Raw genomic sequence first — 20667 nt, 5'->3', positions numbered from 1 at the left:
GGTAGCAGTGTCTCACGGGTGTCGTCGATCCGAGATTTAGGGATTACTCTGGATGCTAAACTCTCCTTTGTCGAACACATAGATAATATTGTGGCGAGAGCATATAAAAATTTGGAATGATTTTGCGTTTAAGTAAACCATTCAAAAGTACATTCACGTTAAAAGTTTTGTATTACTCTTTCGTCCGTAGTATTTTGGAGTTTGGCAGTGTTGTTTGGAGCCCACATTTTGGCATTCATAAGTCACGACTTGAAAGGATTCAGAATTTTTTTTGTAAGTCCCTCGATTACAGAACCGGCCGCTATAACTGTGATTATTTTTCGTCAGCAGCTAGACATAGTCTCCCTCCGTTGGAGAAAAGAAGAGCATATCTAGATGTTTTATTTTTATTTAAAATTATTAGAAATCACATAGATTCTAACCTTTTATTAGATAGCGTTTCCTTCAAAATCTCTCGGTTCCACTCACGTTATAAACTCACATTTTCTATTTCCTCCTGTGGCACACAGTATGCTAAAAACTCTTTCTTTAGGCGCACTTGTTATTTGTATAATGAATCTCTTAACGATATATATATTTTTGTTCATAGTGTGTCCGTGTTCAAGAACAAAGTTCGGCAAATTTTGTTTTCTAGAAATTGATCAATTTGGTTCCAGTCATATTTTTCATAGTTTTGTATGTTTTCTTACCTCACTTGCATGTAGCACACAACTAAACCGGTAATTTATAATTGCGTAATTTACATTTCTATGTAATAGATTTCTTAGTAATGTAGGAAACTTTAGGCCTATTTTTAGTTCTTTTACTTTAGATATATTTGTAAAAGGCTGTTTGTTTTCTATCTGAATTAAAAAAAAAATGACGTATGAACTATGGCAGCGAAGAAGTAATGTTGCAAATGTGAAAATGGATGTTGTTGCCCGTATTTTTGATATTTGCAGCAGCAATGCAGTCTGCAGCAATGTTGCGCCTCATTACCGACTGCAGCGGTAATGTTGAAGTCTGAATTCGAACGGCACCTTTATTGAGATGATCGCTTGCGACTCATAATGCCTTTTTTCTACTCGTCGACTGTAATGGTTGAATTAAGATTTCTTATACCAAACCATAATTGCGTACTTTACATGTATGGGCTCCCAACTCAACTATAAAATTTCTTTCGATATGATGTAGTCAACTATAATAAAAATTGACCAATCACGTGCCACCGCGCTCCCATAGAACGGGGAACGGGCGGGTGGGTCTTTTTGTCTACTTAGATAGTTACCAATTTTCATTACTTATTAATTTATTATGGTAATAAAGTAACATTTTATTTTTATTTTTGATGACACGTAGAAAAAGTATTGTATACAATATAATAGTGATATAATCAAGCTTTTCAATCTCGTACCTTACTTAGGTAACTCAGCAAGCTTCGTTGCCTAAACACGGTACTCGACTGAAAAGCTCTTTATTATATCACGATTGTATAAAATACTATTGTTTCATCGACACGCAAACGGAAAATCAAATGATATTAAACATAGGTATAGTATAATATGAATCAAGAAACTTATTGGTACGGTCAAGGAATTTAATTTCAGTACCATTTCGTACCTTGTCGCAGTGACAAACAACATGAAACTCGCTAGAGACCTCATACTATTGTCACTGTGACAAGGTACGAAATGGCTCACAAATTAAATTCTCTGACAAGGCACAATAAACAGGATCAACAGCAAGATTATTTACAGTACATATGGGGCTACTTTATAGCACTAGTGCGAGAAGTAGCATATTACGTTACTGTGTCGAACATTTAAAGGGCCATATGTACTGTAAAACGTTGTACGATACATGTGCGAATAGGTAATTCGCAACTCGTGTCGATTTAAAACACTCCCTTCGGTCGTGTTTTAATTTATCACCACTCGTTTCGAATTTCCTATTTTTCGCACTTGTATCGTAATGTACTATTAATTATTTTCATCCGAGAAATATATTTTTACGACACCAACTCGTAAAGGCTCTTTATTTTTTTAGGTTATTCTTCAGTCTGTTGCAAAGTTTGTCTAACCCTTGGAACCATAGCAACGCTTTAGATTCCACTTTAAAAACCACTCGCTACGCACATGGTTCAATTCTGGATACTTTCGCTTGCTTGGGAATCAATATTAGGACGAGGAGTTAAACAACAACTTTGCTCCCTTGTAAAATTAATAACTATTAGAAAACTGTTTGACTATCCAGTTAGTATCCAGTAATACCTCTCTAGGCGCCGTTTACGCCATCTCTTGCCTTCAAGCGAAATCAATGTGGGTCTCTTTGTGGAAGACTCTGAAGTAAGCATCGTAGTCCATGCGTTATCCGCTAGATGGCGGGACTTGCCTATTTTAAGAATAGGGTCTCACCCACGATTAGGTATGCTCAGAGTGTACCAAAATATATGTACCCAGATTGAAATCAAAACAAGTTTCAAAAATAGCAATTTTTTTGATAGGTACTTTCGTTTTTTAATACAAAGTTTCCTAAATTACCCTTAAAAATGTACATAATCATGGTAAATACAGGTTTGTATGTAAAAAAAGTGTAAAATAGTGGCTCTGTGATCTTTAGACCTCGCGATAAGCTTAAAAAAACGTAAAAATAAAAAAATACTTGCCGACTTCTTTGAATCATTATCACATCGAACTCACAATAGTCTTAAATACCATAGACTACTAGCGCTTAAGGGCCAGTTGCACCAGCCACTGTTAAAAGACTGATCAAGGTAACAGATATCTATAAAACTTAATTCCCATACAATCAAATTTAGCGAACGCTTTAACGATGACAGACAGTTTACTGCAACTGACCCTAAGTCTTACAGGTAAATTTTCGCCGTTTTGAAATATTTGCATACAATTAAATGCCAGAAAAATTAATTCTAAACCGAACCTACTAACTAAATTTCCCCAGATTCGGTTATGAAATGCGACCACCCAGACATACGAAAGCATTTCTGCCCAAGCTGAAAAGGAGTCCTTCGCTAACGCTCGGGCTAATATAGCTTTTGACTTGATGAAGCTCTTATCAACATTTTGAGGATGTTGCCCTCGTTTAAATGACTGGCATGGACGGATGGACGTAACGTAATGGATGCTAGTTGATGACATGACAGCTTATTGATTTTGTAATAAGAAAATGATGATGAAGTAGCTTTTTTTAACTTTTATTATTTATTAATTAATATTTATAGCTGAATGCAGTACCAATGGCGCAATGGCGAAAAAGTGACCAATAAACAGCAATAAGTTTCTTTCTATGAGATTAAACTCGATTTGCAGTAGGATGCGTGAAGCAATCAACACACAAGTATAGTTTGATTATTTTATTTCCAAAATACGGTAAAAAAGATATACACTTGCTTTTTACAGTATCCTTAATACTACTTAAATTATCACATAGTTACAACACCTATATTATAAAATATAATTTCTCTAAACTGACTGGTATAAAACATTGGTATCCAATAGATGTACCAAAACGGGCATAGGCCCACTTCCACTGGGAGCTATAAAATATGCTGTAATATACACGGAAAAGAGCGTAAAAATGTGCTTATACACAGTGATTATCTTATGCCTGACCATACTCTAATATGGAGGTCATACTGAACAACTTTTATGGGCCCAACCCCGAAAATGCAAACAAAAATTTGGGCTGTCTCAAACATTTCGGCGAATAGCCCACGTTTTCTATGGAACGGCAGATTTTTTTTCACCATTTCGTGGTTGACTTCATAGTAAACGTTGTTCAGATATTTATCCCTTAGACACAACAAAATCATTCTGTATAAAGGAAAAATCAAAAAATATTTTCAGTCGGTAACCGATGTATATTTACATGGACAAAAACTCAATAATGAACAGTAAGGAAACAAATGTATATGTTTTCAAGTTCGTAGTTATGTGTATATATTACTAACGAACAGTATTTTAAGTTTTTTGTTGCACTTTTATATAAAAGTAGGTACACGAGCGCCCAAAAAATAGAATTGTGTTTGAAAGTACAAGACATTGTACTTATAACCAAACAAAACAGGTATCACATAGTAAAGTTATATCCTACAAGTCCTACAACAAACCAAACTATGCTTGTTATAAACTTATACATGTACTTTTTGTCTCTTTTCATCTTTTTTATTCATTATTCAATAATTCCTTGCATGTAATTCATATACAATAATAGGTCAATAATAAATAAAAAAAACTTTCATTACATGATGTGAAATGATTTCAGATTCATCTTACTGTCATCGATCAACCCTAAATTAATCAGATTTTCATGAATAATATTAACCATAAAATATACAAAATAATTATATTTACAACTAACTAATTAATTGAGCATAACCACGGACGGAACTTATTTTTAATAATAGGTACCTATCAGTACTGGACGGAATATTGAGGTAGTTCGGTAAAACAAAAACTATATCCATTCGCTTACACTATGGATATATCCCGATTCCACCCATTTTAATGTCTGTAGTATTACAAAAAACCGAAAAAAATGTCCCTGAGACGTATCTGATATTAATACAAGTAACGGTAACATTTTTTACTTTTATTTGCGCTTGCATGAGTTAGATGATCGTGTGGAGCAGTGTTGGCCGAAACTTAAATGCAATTGACCAGTAACCATTACAAATTGAACCATAAACTGTAACCGTAACGGTTTACGGTTCAATTTGTAATGGTTAATTGTCAATTGCAATTAACGCCCGAGCAACACTGGTGCGGAGAGTAATAGTGCATTTTCTAACATGATATGTCATTTATACTGGTTGATGAGGGCCTACCGCAAACTCTCTTACATATCCGACTGACAAACAGGCAGATAACGAAATTTCGATATTCGATGATCGCGTTCGTCCAGGCCAGTTCATGCTTAGGTATACCAGTACATATGTATACCAGCGGTCCTCGATTACGCATAACTGGCACGAATCTCGAGGTAGCGTCATAATTATACGGGACGCCAAAGAACTTAACTACATTCAGGCAATAGGAAATATAGTAAAGTGCGAACAACTAGATTCTCAAAACAGTATAGATACGAAAGTACTTCGAATTTCGGCATCTGTTTAAATTCTTATTACCTATAGGTATATAAGAATCAGTAAAAGCGTCGTATTTGTATTATGTGTTTGATTGTGTTTTTCGTGCGCATAGAGACATTTGTATTTTTAATCGGTTATCGTATAAATATAGGTTTTAAGTTTGTAAACTTTCAAAATTGCAAAAAGTTTAATAGTGAAACTAGTATAATTTATAAAAGAAACAAATACCCCTCTCAGACAGAACGCTACATTACATGCAGCGACGGAGAATAATAAAAACTATGTATTTTATTTACAGGTACTTATTTACAATACTACACCCTAAATCATATCAACCATAGCTCACAGTGGAACCATAAAAAAATATGGTACATAACTATATAAGTTATTTAAGGAGATATTTCCGTATATACCCCAACACTAGTAATAATTTTCAAGATGGCGAATTTTATTCGCAATTTTTAAATTACAAATCGACTGTTAATAGAAAATAGAAAAATTTGAAAGACGCTAGTATTCACATAAGTAAATACGGCATTCAAATGGTCATACAGATAAACCAATTTCCACATCCCACAGCTCTTATCATAATAAAAAAATGGTAAGCGACTATGTCGATGCAAAATTTCGTCATGCGCATAATGGTCTTGGCATTGAACCTTTCTTTTGGAATTCCTACGACCATGAGCTTAATAAGTGCCCTGATACAGTTAAATTAAGATAAATTAATTCAAAATGTCATGACTGTTGACATTTTGAAGACAAGGGCACGAAATTCTCCTTACGGAACTAAAGCAACAGGGTGGCTGTGAATGATTGCGTTTTTATCATTTATCGCTGTGGATAAAACTACACATTCTGACGGGTAAGCGACACATACTTATTTTGCGATAAAAACGCAACCATTACGCCTACAAAAGTCTTATTGCACCTTCTCTTTTTCTCTGACATCACCATTTAGGCATCCGTTTTTGATGTGTCCATTGCCATTTGGAATTTTGCCGTTCATCTCCAATCCATTTGGAATTTTCCCGTTCATCTCCTGGCCATTGGGAATTTTGCCATTCATCTCTTGGCTAGTAGATTCCTGGCCATTAGGAATATGGCCGTTTTTGGCGTATCCGTTAGTGATGGTATTGTTGTTGGTGGGTGGTTTGGGTTTCTTCTTGTAGGCCTGGATGTAGAAGTTGGTGAAGAGGACGATAAAGATAGTGGAGTGAAGCACGAGGCCGAAGGCAATGATCCTGGGGAAGTTAGACATGTAGGGTTAGTTGAGGAAAACAAACTAAATGGGCACCTATTTATATAAATAATATATTATGAAGATTCAGAGCGAAAATCACGACAGTCTTAATGTTGGGTATTAAGATATTTATAGGAGTAACTGATAGGAGGAGTCCATTTTCCCTACGGTTTTTTTATGGCATAAAAAGGATTTCAGTTTAGTCCAAGGGCGTAGCCAGGCAGTCAGGCTGCACAACCCCTGCGTGTACCTTGCCTTACGCCCATGATTTAGTCCTATTTGGTAATCAGTGGACGAATGATGGTCGCTGTTATCCCCGTGATAAAGTAAATACCATTTTTTACATTGCGAAATTTAAAGAGAATGACACTGTAATTATCGCAGTTATGACAATGGCGGCCATCATGTCCATGCTGATTTGATATCTGTGGTATGACATACATAGAAAAAAACTAGATGGAAGACTAGGACTTGGAATTCTGGAATTCTCGTATGGAATTCTGTTGTGGGGAAAAGCGGCAGACATTCAGACAATATTTGTACTGCAAAAGCGAGCTGTACGTTCCATCTATGGACTGGGCGCTCGAGTATCCCTAAGAGAGAAATTTAAAGATGCAAGCATTCTTACCGTTGCATCTCAATACATACTTGAGAATATTATGTATGTTCGGAAAAACATTAACGAATTCAAGCTTAACAGTGATATCCATAACTATAACACTAGAAACAAGCATAAACTTGCTGTGCCCGCCCACCGCCTCCGTAAGGTTAGTACGTCTTTCGTCGGGAACTGTACACGTTTTTATAACAAAGTTCCCACTGATATAGTGAATTTGCCTCTTAACAAATTTAAGTCACACGTTAAGAGCTCTTTGTTAAGTAAGGCGTATTATGCTGTGAATGATTTCATAGATGATAAGGATGCCTTTAAGCCAGTAGCTTGATCTTGATAGTATGATAAAAATGTCAGTAATAGTGTTTTCGTTTTCTTCCTGTGAAATAACCATACTAGCGTCCAGTAGAACTGACACAAGAGAACATCATGTTCTCGTTTGATTGTATTATTTTAGTTTTGGACACTTAGAGACCTTATACACCTCTAAGATTTTATTTTATTTTAACTTTTATTTTATTTAAAAATTTCATTTTATTTTAATACCTATTTTAATGATTTGGACACTTAGAGACCTGTACATCTCTAAGTCAATTTAAATTTATAATTTAGTTTTATAGGTAGGCACTCCTTATGAATAATATGTAGTCGCGTTTATGTGGCGCTATGCCGTCTTTAATGTAACTTACAAGCACAAATGTTGTATCTCACATTTTTTTTAATTATATTTATATTAATACAACCCGGCAGCTTGAACATGTCATGCTCGCTTAAAAGTCTTTACTTACGGTGGCGTCGTTGATCGGGTCGCCACTTTCCCGAATGAAGGTTGAGGGAGGCGATGGCTGAGATACACGTCATACTCGTGAACGGGTGCTGTTTGTGGAGACCGGTCTGTTTAAGCTTACACGGGGTACAGGTTATGTTAAAGTATGTAACTTTACTTTTGAGTGACATTAACGTGAGACACTTCATTCGGTTCTTGTCTGTTTTAATTTTTTTGTCTTTTAATTATTTATATAAGAATTCAAGCCTTGGCGACCCTCTACATCTCTAAGGATAATTTAATATATATTTTTATATTTTATCTCTGACACGTAGAGACTTATACATCTCTAAAGAATTTTAGTATTTTATGGTTTTATTTTTTTATCATAGTTTTTTTTTGTGTAATTTGACATTTAGAGACAGTATACATCTCTAATAAAGTATTTATTATTTCATAGATTCGATATTTGTAATTGTTTTTTTTTTTAATTTATTGTTTGTAAAAATGGACATGTAAAAGTGCCCCTGTGGCCTATTTGCTGAATAAATATTTGATATTTGATATTTGATATTTGGTCCAACCAAGCCATATCAATGCAGTGACAATGTGTAGAAATAAGAAATTTCTATGAAAATATGACGTTTTTACTTTTTACCGACACCGCCACACTTTGTTCTATCAAAGTGCGTACGGAGTTAGCTTAGTCTCATCTCGATATAATCCAATTAGTAATTTAACGTAATTTCCGCCTTATCACAATTAAATAAAGTGCAAAAAGGTACACGTGCACTCCACTAACACTGACCGCTCTCCTTGCTCGAGTGCGCATTGCAAGTGAATTCTCCAATGCAACTCTTTTCGACATCCTGATTTGTACACCTCGAGAGGCAAGGGCATTTATTAGAGATTTGGAAAGGTACTGTTTTAGTTTAATTGAGCGTAAGACGATTGCTTGAAATTATTTGTATTTTGTACACGAGTGCATAAAATAATGAGTGTAATTGTTTTTACGTTCGTTTTCGTAATTATGTGAGTTTCTTTATTCCACCATAACTTGTAAATGCCTTTTCATTGCTTATGCTCTGAAGGAGGGTCATTGTTGTTTTCTTCTAAAATGTGTTCAGAAAATAATACGTTTCTGCACTAGAGAATTTTACTTTCCAAGTACGATCTTTTTAATTTTTTTACGATAAGCAATTGTAAAATGTATTAGTAAAGCAATTTTCATTCTGATATTGAACTCCTCATTTCATAAATAACGATGCTTTTACCTAAAAGGTTGGTCGAAAATACCCTCATGAAATGCTATAAAAAATTATACTTAGTCATGTTTTTAAAATAACACATGTATTTCAATTTCCTCGCAATCGAAATAAAAAGCAGAGTGTATGACTCGGGTGAAAGGCATCATTTCACCCCTTGGTTAACAATCTAGTATAACCGATCTAGTTGTAAAATGTATATTTAGAATCTTTACATTGTCCCAAAAGTTCTAGGTTAAATATTTGAGAGAAAAACAAAGGGAGAAACTAGCTACACCCAAATGCAGACTAACCAAGCCTACCAGAACCAGCTATGTAATCGGTTCGAAAATCTACAATGGATAGCATGCAAATGACATACAAAACGTAGAAAATAATAAATCTTTTTATGGAATGGCTAATTAATAACGTATTTTATGACATCCGAGAATTCTGTGACATTTAATTTGAATTTCATTTACTTTATCATCTATTGTTTTTATTCTTGTTAATAATCTGACATTGTATTTATTATGATTTATTTTATTAATAATGATCGAAAATGTATTGTTAATCTTATCTTTAAAATGTTTTCACGTATATACGAAATAAACGAATATGAATATTGTTACGTCACGTCACAAAAAAACTACAGGGGTATGTATTTTTAATTTGTGTACGCTTTTTTTAAATCCTTACCTAGGATATCCGCAGTCGAAGAACAGAGCGCTGATTGAGTGGAAGAGCACCATGTAGAATTGGATCTGGAAAAGGCAAATAAAAAACGTTTGAAAAAATACTGCTTATATTGCTACTTACTTGCAAGGAAACCCTACCGAAAACTGAGTAAGCACAGCATCTGCAAATACAGATAGAGTCAGACCAAGCTAAGTTGGCAGCGATTTTGTCATTTTGATATCCCAGGATTTGCAATAAAATTCATCATCATTTTCCTCGTTTTGTCCCTGCATTTTGCTATGGCTCATGGGAGCCTGGGGTCCGTTTGGCAACTAATCCCAAGAATTGGCGTAGGCACTAGTTTTTACGAAAGCGACTGCCATCTGACCTTCCAAACCAGAGGGTAAACTAGGCCTTATTGGGATTAGTCCGGTTTCCTTACGATGTTTTTCTTCACCGTACATAAGTTCCGCAAAACTCACTAACAACGACTTCTATAAAATTATGACATATAAATAACACTTGCGCAGTATGTGCTATCAAAATCACTGCTAACTTAGCTTGGTCTAACTCGCCACCTCGATGCCAAAATAACTTATTGTCAAGAATTACATTTGCGATGCAAGCTTGAAGATATATTTACTCTAACACTTGATATCGGCTTTATCTGCGTCGAAATAAAAATGACCATTGACATATATATAAGGATGGGCCTTACGGGCAATAAGAATAGGGCCAGTACAGCGGTGTCAAGCACACGAATTGGAGGCAATCGTGCAGTCTAACCCCACAACGCGATTGGTCGATGAGTTCGCACCACGCGCGCGACTGGTCGCAACTAGTTGCGTTAGACTGCACGATTGGCTCAAATTCGTAGTGACACCGATGAACTAGCACCATTCTAGTGTCTGTAAGGGCCGTCCTTAGATATATATGAAAATAACATGTATGTTATGTAGTCAGCTGCAGAGATAGTTGACCCTAGCAGCACACACATTACACACAGTCTATTCAGGGACGAGGGGGTCAACTATCGTTGCGTTGTGTATAAAATTTTATACAAATCCGACCCGACATTTCTGCGTTAATGATACCTATCAACAAGTAGGTATCTAAACAGGAACTTTCACATTAACGTGATAAGTTAGAAAACCGGATCCACATTAAAACACATGGTTATGGAGTCAAGTGGGTTCATTCGATAAAAAGAAGAGACATTAAAAGCCCGTTTAATTACATACATATCACGTTGACACGGCCATCAGTAAATAGGCTGTTACTGAAATAGTGAGTTTTATCTTAGACTGTGTCATTACTTTTAATCAAGTGAGATTATTCGGAGTTCAGAAATATCTTGAGTATGAGTTAATCTTATGAGTAATGCCTGTGGACATCATAAATAGGCTTCTTTAAAGCCTTAAAGGGCCCTAAGCCTTTAGGTAACCCCTTATTCATAAAAAATCGCAAACCTTTTTAAGTTTTGTCTCTTTCTAACAAACACAAATCTCAAAATGACAGATAAGAACAAACGATTTCAAACAGCTTGTTAAACTTGACACACGTTTAATAATAACGCCATAATTTTCTTGCCGAATACTTTGCATTTAAAAATGTCTACTTCTTTCGGCCTTTTAGGTCTAGATACGATATGGATCGGATCTATGTAAGAGAAACGTCACTTTTGACGTAGGTATCTTAAACTTCGAATCAGGCCGTTTATACAAGTATCTGTATATCTTTATGCTTTGGACAAATTTATTTACCCAGCTAGTTATAGTTCGTGTCAATCACGATGACACGAACAAATCTAACCTTTAATGACATGACATTACGAGTCAAGGCACACGTCTTCGTGAATGACACGATCTTTACCAAAAATACACCGGTTTTTCAGAACATTTTTGGTCTATTCAATCGCTGTTCAGTTAAGCCGGGATTCCAATTCGAACCTCATGATTTGCATCGCGCCTTACATATACAGACTCGACTAAGTATCATTGTATAATCTTGTCATAGAATAGATAATAGTACAGAAGTACCACTGTACAAATCCATGTTGTATAGTGGCAGACCTAGTTCCTCTCTAGTAGTAGTCGTTCCTGTCTAATGGAATTGGATACTTTCGGATGGCTTATGGCGCGGCGAGATGCCGATGAGATGGCCACGGTGTCGGTTTATCGTCCGCACATCAAAGGTAGGCCAGCGTACGTACCATACGTACGCATCTACACGTTGCCCATTCCATAGTGGGTGCTCTCAACCATCGCATGGCCATCTCGCTGGTCCAGCGCTGGGCCATTGGTTGGAGGAGCCATAACCATCGCATGGCCATCTTGCTGGTCCAGCGCTGGGCCATCATGTAGAGGAGCCATAAAACATGGCGCGTTTTCTTTTTCGCTCGCTAGACTGCGCCTCAATTACTGCTCACAGACAGTCATAAGCTACGCAAACGAACAATTAAGTGATATACCACTGATGTAATTATTCCATCAAAAATGATGAATAATGTTTATAAATAGTTACGTGCATATGTATAATGAGCTTTCTAAGATGGCCACGGGCAATTTATACGAAGCCTAGCTTTCTAGGTTTAGGTCATGAAGATTGAGCATGACAGATTTGAGACTAGGTGTTCTTAATCGTGGTTCCGCCTATTCACTTTCGCTGACACGTACGATTGCAAGCGTATTAAATATACGTTTTTAGGGTTCCGTAGCCAAATGGCATAAAACGGAACCCTTATAGTTTCGCCATGTCCGTCTGTCTGTCTGTCTGTCTGTCTGTCCGAGGCTTTGCTCCGTGGTCGTTAGTGCTAGAATGCTGAAATTTGGCATGGATATATAAATCAATAAAGCCGACAAAGTCGTACAATAAAATCTAAAAAATTTTTTTTTTTTAGGGTACCTCCTCTACACGTAAAGTGGGGGTGAATTTTTTTTTTCGCTTTAACCCTATAGTGTGGGATATCGTTGGAAAGGTCTTTAAAAACTAATAGGGGTTTTCAAGAAACATTTTTTGATAAAGTGAATATATTCGGAGATAATCGCTCCGAAAGAAAAAAAAAATGTGTCCCCCCCCCCTCTAACTTTTGAACCATAGGTCCAAAAAATATGAAAAAAATCGTGGAAGTAGAGCTTAAGAAAGACATTAAATGAAAACTATAGCGGACATGATCAGTTTAGCTGTTTTTGAGTTATCGCAAAAAGTTTTCCCTTCATAGTAAAAAGACTTACTTTAATTAGGTACTGATTATGCAAATTTGCCTATTTGTTTAAGCGTGAAAGGTACCGTTTCATCCCTTGGTTAACAATTTACTATACTTTAAGCTCCAGTTTAGCTTATTGTGACGGAAGAGTAACTACGGAACCCTACACTGAGCGTGGCCCGACATGCTCTTGGCCGGTTATTTGTAAATGATATAGCAGGGCTCGAAAAATTTAAAGAATTGTTCGTTTCATATAACAGATTATGCCAAATACGTTATCATTTCGTTCTGCAGGAACGAAAATAACCGATTAAATATCTAAAATATCTAACGTGATGTATTGTGGCGCCACCTTTAAGATTTTTTGATGGACATTTTTCATACACATAGACTGTTCTCGTTACCTTTACCCTCCATAGTCAATACCTTAAATCATGCATGCATGTCTCCTACGTAGTCGTCAAGTACATGTAATTATCAAGCATACTTGAACGTTTGCGGACTTAGAGAAATGCCGATGCGTATTACGAGAATTTGATTGATTAATAGACTTAATAGCAACTTGAAAGGATTCTTGAATGCTACAGCAGGGGGTGGGGGAGCTGGGGAAAGGACGGCGTTCCGCTGAGTGTCGAAACCTGAACGACAGAGTTATACTGTCTACTATACTAGGCGGGGGTCTTTCTCTTTTACTCCCACTAAAACGCATTTAGAGTGACATAGAAAAATGCCCGCAATTGACGAACTTCGATTTTCGCGGTTATAGCCCAAGCTGCGTAGCTAACGTGCCAAATTGCCTATCGTTAAAGGTCCGTAGCGAACGAAACGCAATTGTCTCTGTCGCACTAATATGGAAAGAGTGATAGAAGGGATAACTACGGTACGTTACGAGGCGTGAACGATTGGCATCTTGTATACGTAACCTGATCAGCGATTTCCAGTTTGTGTGCCTATTTAGGCCTACACACATACAGTAAGATCCGCTTAAGAAAATTCTGTAGGGACCACGCAACCGCAAAAAATGTGAGACAACAAGTTCTAGAGAGAAGGCTTATCCTGATTGTAATAATAATCTAACACGCAAACGCACGCTTGAACCGTTCAACCAATTTTTTTACCATATAAATTGTTTCTTGACTCATATAAGTACATAACTGGCACTTTTAATGTAAAAAAATATTGCAAATTTAATATAAATGACTACTAGCGCAGTATGACTGACGCGTTTGTTCTCCGCGCATATCCTACTTGCGCAAGAGCAGATCCCGTCGGTCGGAATGTTAGGCGCGGTCTATCCTTATTGGCGGAGCGTTGAGAAACTTATCAGGTAGATACTTCCAGTTCAAATCTATTTCTTTCACCTGTTAGGGCGTTCCAGAAGTTTCGGGTACGTGACGTTCTTTTTTTAAGTATAATATTATACACGATGTTCTGATGGCTAGCGATCCATTATCACTATACTTGACACGGCCAATGATGATCATTATGATGACAGTTCATTTTTGTATAGAGTAACTGTCAATGTCAGTTTTTTTTTACTTTTTTGGTACTATAACACATTTTTTAGGGTTCCGTACCCAAAGGGTCAAACGGGACCCTATTACTGAGAATCCGCTGTCCGTCCGTCCGTCCGTCCATCCGTCTGTCACCAGGCTGTATCTCATGAACCGTGATAGTTAGCCAGTTTAAATTTCTACAGATTATATATTTCTGTTGCCGCTATAACAACAAATAAATATTTATTTCCAAACTCGAGGTTCTCATCCAATCACCGAAGTTAAGCAACGTCGGGCGGGGTCAGTACTTGGATGGGTGACCGTTTTTATAGATAATGGTACGGAAACCTTCCTGTGCGAGTCCGACTCGCACTTGGCCGGTTTATTTTATTCAGAAATGTCAATTAAGTGATAAAAATACTGTACAACCTATTTCATCAATAATTTTTTAAATTAAGTCTATCAAAAAGGGAACTGGAGGAACTGTCATAAGTAGCATCATTGGCAAGGACGGGCCTTACGGGCAATAAGAATGGGGCCAGTACACTAATTCGAGCCAATCGTGCAGTCTAACGCCACAACGCGATTGGTTGATGAGTTCACATGACGCGCGCGATAGGTCGCAACTAGTTGCGTTATATTGCACGATTGACTCGAATTAGTGAGTGACACCACTGAAATAGCACCATTCTTAGTGCCCGTACGGCCCGTCCATAGATATATGTCAATGCCTCCCCGCGTCTCTACATCTTTGCATTAATACTCTGGATTATTGTGTGGTAAGACCACAAAGTACGCACTATTTAAACTATATTTTCCTTCTAAATCTAACTCGTTATCAATTTTCCTGCGTAAGTAACTAAAGCAAGGCTACGTTAGCAAATCATCGCTTGCGAAATTTAAAAAGTAAATGTCTAACGTATGGTTTATAAGACCGTAATGGAAATTAAGTAGTCCTATTAGTATTGCGATAGGCTGCCTTCCTATGTTGCTATATGATGCTTTAGAGTGACTTTTTTTATGTCACGTCGGTGGCAAACAAGCATACGGCCCGCCTGATGGTAAGCAGTCACCGTAGCCTATGGACGCCTGCAACTCCAGAGGTGTTACATGCGCGTTGCCGACCCTTTAAAAACCTGTACACTCCTTTTTTGAAGAACCCCATACTGTATACCCTCGGGAAAACCTCGGCAGGGAGCTCATTCCACAGCCGGAGCGACCGCGGGAGGAAATTCCTCTTAAACCGCACAGTGCGCGACCATTTAGGCTCTAGGGTATGAGGATGAACACCCTGCCGACGGCGAGCAGTGCGGTGATAGAAAGTGGCCGTTGGCATCATGTCAAACAATTCTTCAGAGCACAGCCCGTTGCATGATATTAGCTGCAGCTGCATTACTGTTGCGACGCGGGTATTGCCACTGTCAATTTAATTGATAAAATGAGTGACGAAACGGTTGAATCGCGGCAGTAATGTAGCAATGAACGTCACTAATTTTATGAAATAAAATGACAGCAGACCCCGGGTCCTCTTCCGCGTCTGGGGGCTCACCACGTCTCCTGGCCTCCGCCCTCAGCCCGTGCCTCTCCGCTAACACCTCCGCGTTCAGCTCCCAAGGTACAGGTAAGTCAAGGTGTAGGTAGGTAGGTTTTGGACGTAGTTTGAGGTCATACCCGGGTCCTTATCCGTTTGTATATCTGTCAATATCCTTTATAAAATGAGTGACTTTCGCCGCCGCATTACTGCCGCGATTATGATTTTCATTCCGTCACTCATTTTATCAAGGAAATTGACAGATATCGGGGCCGCAACAATGATGCCGCAGCAGCTGCAGTTGAAATTCGATTGTTGACAGCTGACAGACATTACCGTCTCATAAAAATATTTTTTAAACCACGACGGTGGCAAACAAGCATACGGCCTATGAACGTCTGAAACTCCAGAGGTGTTACATGCGCGTTGCCAACCCTTTAAAAACCTGTACACTCCTTTTTTGAAGACCCCATACTCTCGGGAAAACCTCGGAAGGGAGCTCATTCCACAGCCGGAGCGTAGGTACGTGGGAGAAAATTCCTCTTAAACCGTGCGCACACAGTGCGTGACCGTTTAGGTTCTAGGGTGTGCCTGCCATCATGTCAAACAAACAATTATAGAGTTCGAATCGTTCTTGCCAACGCCGCAGACGCAATGCCGCAACAGTAATGCTACAGTCGTCATCTGAATGTGACCTTTAACGTGTCCTTTAATCATTAAGTCATCTTTAAGTTATTATCCGTATTGTGAATCTCATTCATTGACGTAAGTATTTACGTTCTTTACGCGTCAGTAACGGAGAACATCTTAGATAATATCAGCAATTTCAAAAAACGCAAGTCAAGTACATTGTTATTGTTTAAGTACATACTATCGAACGGCTTGATCCCTGATAATTGTGAAACCTTACCACATATACTACGTCACTGCCATTACATTGATACATAAAGGAAAATTTGACGATGATGATCCTTCCGGCCGATTTCGGCCATAGCGACCACTTCACCCTAGATATTTCGACGCTCGTGCGTCCGAAGATGGCTGACGTAGCCTATCTTCGAGGTGAATCCCCGCGTACATTGAGTGCACGTCAGGACATCAGCCATGTAGTGGTAGTAGATCGCAGCAGGCGAGCGTGCTTTCAGCTCGTCACGTAAAGGAAAGGAAAATTTCTATGGTGGATCATATCAATTTGTTCGATTGTACGAAAATTTCACTAATTGTACACTTTCCCATTGCCTTGTATAGACCTGCAAAATAGGGCCCGGTCACTTTAACCGGTTATTTAATTAAAACTCCTATGGTAATTGAAATAAGATTCAAAATGAATGTTGCGAATGCAACTTATTAATCTTATTTTATCGTATAAAAATCAATGCAGTAGCTAAACGCAGCCGTCGGGCTCGGCTAGTATTCGGAGGCTTTTTAAAAGCACCAATAGGAGCGCTCCACATATTCTGTATCGCGGCCAATTAGAAGCATCTAAATTTGAACTACCTTTTTGTACTGATCATATATTGCAAATCACTCTTTCATCATCCTCCATACTATCAACACCCACTTTTCTACATTGAACCGTTTTGACAAGAACCCTTGTAAACCAGTACCCTTTGGAAGATTATACTTCGCTTCATTATAAATCGAAGTTTTATTTAAGTCGTCGAGATCCTGACCTGCACGGCGGCTACAATGAACAAATGGAAAAATAATTTGCGATTTCTTGTGTGGTCCCTATACGGTTACTGAGTGCTGGCGAGTCGAAGGCTACCGAACCAGTCTAAAAAGTGTCCTCGATATGCGTAACAAAGGCGCGTTATCGGAGAGAACGGGTGTGTAATGTTTTTAATAATAACAATTTGCGAAATTTCATTTTTCATAATTTGAATTGCATAATTTTGATATGCAGAAATTATGATTTGGTATAAAAACAAATACAATAAAAACGAATTGCATAATTTCGAAAGTAATTATAGTTTAGTAGCATAGTAATGTATTTGCATAACAGGCAACCAGTATAATGTTCACTCTGTATACTATTTTATACTCAGAACGTTTTTTATTCATGAAAACCAACAGCATAATGTTGAAGGTGTGGTTTCACAATCAAACCACGGGAAATCTTTCATAAACTTTATTTGATTGAGTTTGCTGAAAGTTTAACAACACTGAATTACTAATTAATAAAAAAACATAAAACATTATATTTGCATGGAACATAATCGATTTTTCTAAGCGTCAAACTTACCTACATCCGTACTTTACGTCTGTCGACATATTTTACCGCAAAGCAGCGGCCAGTGTGAGTTGGAACCTTTGTGGTTCCTAAAGGATTCAGATAAACTTCATATAAACGCCTAGTGAAAATGAACAAGCAAAATACAATTTCCAAGACATATGGTTCTCCCCATATGGTCGCAGTTCTACCTAACACTCCTCCTCGCTTCGCTCGTCGTCGTACCTAACGGCGACCAGCTTTAAAGTTGAATAGGTAGATTGTTGTATAATTTAATAGTTTGATTGACACCAAGTATATTTATCATAGAACACTATGTCACCATTCGTTAAAATGTAGTACTATATTTTAATTATTATACGAAATGTATGTTATAACAAGTAAAATTATTCCTAAGGATTGTTATGAAAAATGTTTTTATGATGATAGAGCATTCTGTCATTAAATTAGTATGACTAACAACTTTATATGTTTTGTTTTTATACATAATGTTTATTATTCGTTTCAATAGTAGTTAAATGAAATTATGCTAAAAGTTTGTATTAAAATTGAACGGCACCCGGAGAGAACGATTATACTAAGCATCCTCACTTCACTCACCCGTTAAATATCATACTCAAATGGCCCTATTTCTTGCCCTTTATAGTTATGTAGTAATAATATACCGAGTAAAATTGCAGTCAAGTATAAATCAGTAAATTCATTACCATAAGGGGAAAAGGCCACATTTCCGGTTATTTCCAGTTCACCGACAGACCACCATTGAAATTCGGCCCAAATAACTCCTTACAGAGCCGTTGACAGGTTCATTACACCGTCCGAAACAATAAAAGGTGAGATAGTAACCTTTGGAACAGATTAAAAAAAGCCGCGTTCGAAATTCGAAAATCTCTCAACTTCATTTGACATAAAAATACTCGTATCTCGCGTGCACAAATACGGCATGCTGCGGCGGTAGCATGGTAGGATTTTTATCACCTGTCACTACGCCTGTCACATTCGCACTTACATACTTGTTAGAACGTGACAGGCATGGTGACAGGTGATAAAATGCGAACATGCTACAACCGCTGGGCACTATGGGGCTATGGGGCATTCTATTTGCTAAACCGACCTACTTTTTCTATGGGACCAACCCCGAAACCGCGGAAATACCCAATTTTTTTTTGGCCATTTCTTGAACCATGTTAGGTTAATATTATTAGTGTGTTGTCATGGAAACCCATACGATTTGACGGTTTATGGAGCAATAATACCGTTCGAGAAATGGGCCCCTGATCAGCCAAAAGGTATGAAATTTTTTTTTCGTGATTTCATGGTTGGTACCATAAAAGTATAGCCGTATAGCTCATTTTAGTGAAAAAGAACTGTACACTTATTTGAAGATACACTGTATACAGGGTATTTTTCTTTACCTTTAGCCATATTGAGCAAAAAGTGATAAGATAAGACATTCTGAACAACTTTACTCAGGGTGTTAAACAAATTAATCAATTTCGACTGATCAGGTCGACTAGGTAAAGTAAAAAAAAACCTATATAATAAGTACAACCCACACCCCACTACGAGAAATATTAAGTCAAATAAAAATATACTGTGTATTTTTTAATTCGAATGGGCCTCAAGTTGTTGACTACTTCGCCCTATAATTATTAAGTTAAATAACACGAAATATCAATTTTCTTTCCTGTCAGTGCAAAGTTACTGTTATGGGCAAATAATTGGTTCCGGCATCTTTATAGGCCATGTTTTGAGTTTCCTTAATGTTTTTAATGGTTACTCTGATTTTTGTAGCGATAAATTTATTTGTTGTCATTTTTCTTAATTGCTTATTGTCATCAACGTAATGAAATATACAGTTTGTATCAACGTAGTTCAATATACTTCAGCCAGCGTAAAACCTCAAAAAATTTTCGGGCTGCAACAGCATTCCCCGTTATAGATAATACCTATAAAATTGGTGACGAATTCTATTCGGAGGCTAGGCTCCAAACATGGGCTTTCAAAGTCTCGTAAACACGAGTTGTTGTCTTCAAACTGTAGACGTTAAACACTCGAGTTCCTTCCAACACTAGCTCCGATTAATCGGTTGCTTCCGTTGAACACTCGTAAGTTTGAGGAATCTCTACCAGACAAAACGACATCGCGTGATCTTATCACAGTATACGGAAAATCGGACTCCATTTCATCAGGTCTTTTTCATCACCAGGTAATCAGGTTTTTAAGGAAACAACGCATAACTATGAAACCAGTGAGATCACATCCGTTATGACAGTTATTTGTTCCTGAGGGGGCGATTGCACAAATGATCCTGATGGGTCGAATTGTAAGAAATATAAGATAATATAAATATATCCAAAATACAAGGCTCCCGAAATAATAAGGTAACATAACTTAAGACCACAGACACATGTCTGCGAACGATGCTTTAAGCTTAAAAACAAATTAAAAGTCGAAAAAATCACTGTCTTGGATGGGACTTGAACCTACGAACACTGGATCGCTAGTCCAATGCTCTGCCATCTGAGCTATCAACATCGTATCCGATCCAATACAGCAAATATTTCCAGTG

At 37.4% G+C, this 20667-nt stretch overlaps 1 protein-coding gene across 3 annotated transcripts in view; it reads right to left on the bottom strand.

Annotated features, from left to right (window-relative positions):
• Positions 1–3337: 3337 nt before the first annotated feature.
• The window catches only part of LOC133519623 (elongation of very long chain fatty acids protein 7-like), a 70460-nt gene continuing 53130 nt past the window's right edge, over positions 3338–20667 (bottom strand). For all 3 annotated transcript variants that reach the window (XM_061853658.1, XM_061853657.1, XM_061853656.1), the window contains 2 exons: positions 9652–9716; positions 3338–6330 (listed from right to left, as the gene is read on the bottom strand). In XM_061853658.1, the coding sequence (XP_061709642.1) occupies positions 6009–6330; positions 9652–9716 (387 nt within the window). In that variant the 3' untranslated portion in view covers positions 3338–6008. The remainder of the gene's footprint in view (positions 6331–9651; positions 9717–20667) is intronic.

Source organism: Cydia pomonella, chromosome 7 (genome assembly GCF_033807575.1).
Source record: "Cydia pomonella isolate Wapato2018A chromosome 7, ilCydPomo1, whole genome shotgun sequence".
NCBI classification, from domain to species: Eukaryota; Metazoa; Arthropoda; class Insecta; order Lepidoptera; family Tortricidae; genus Cydia; species Cydia pomonella.
Note: the sequence above shows the minus strand (reverse complement) of the source record. Positions and strands in the feature narration are given on the sequence as shown.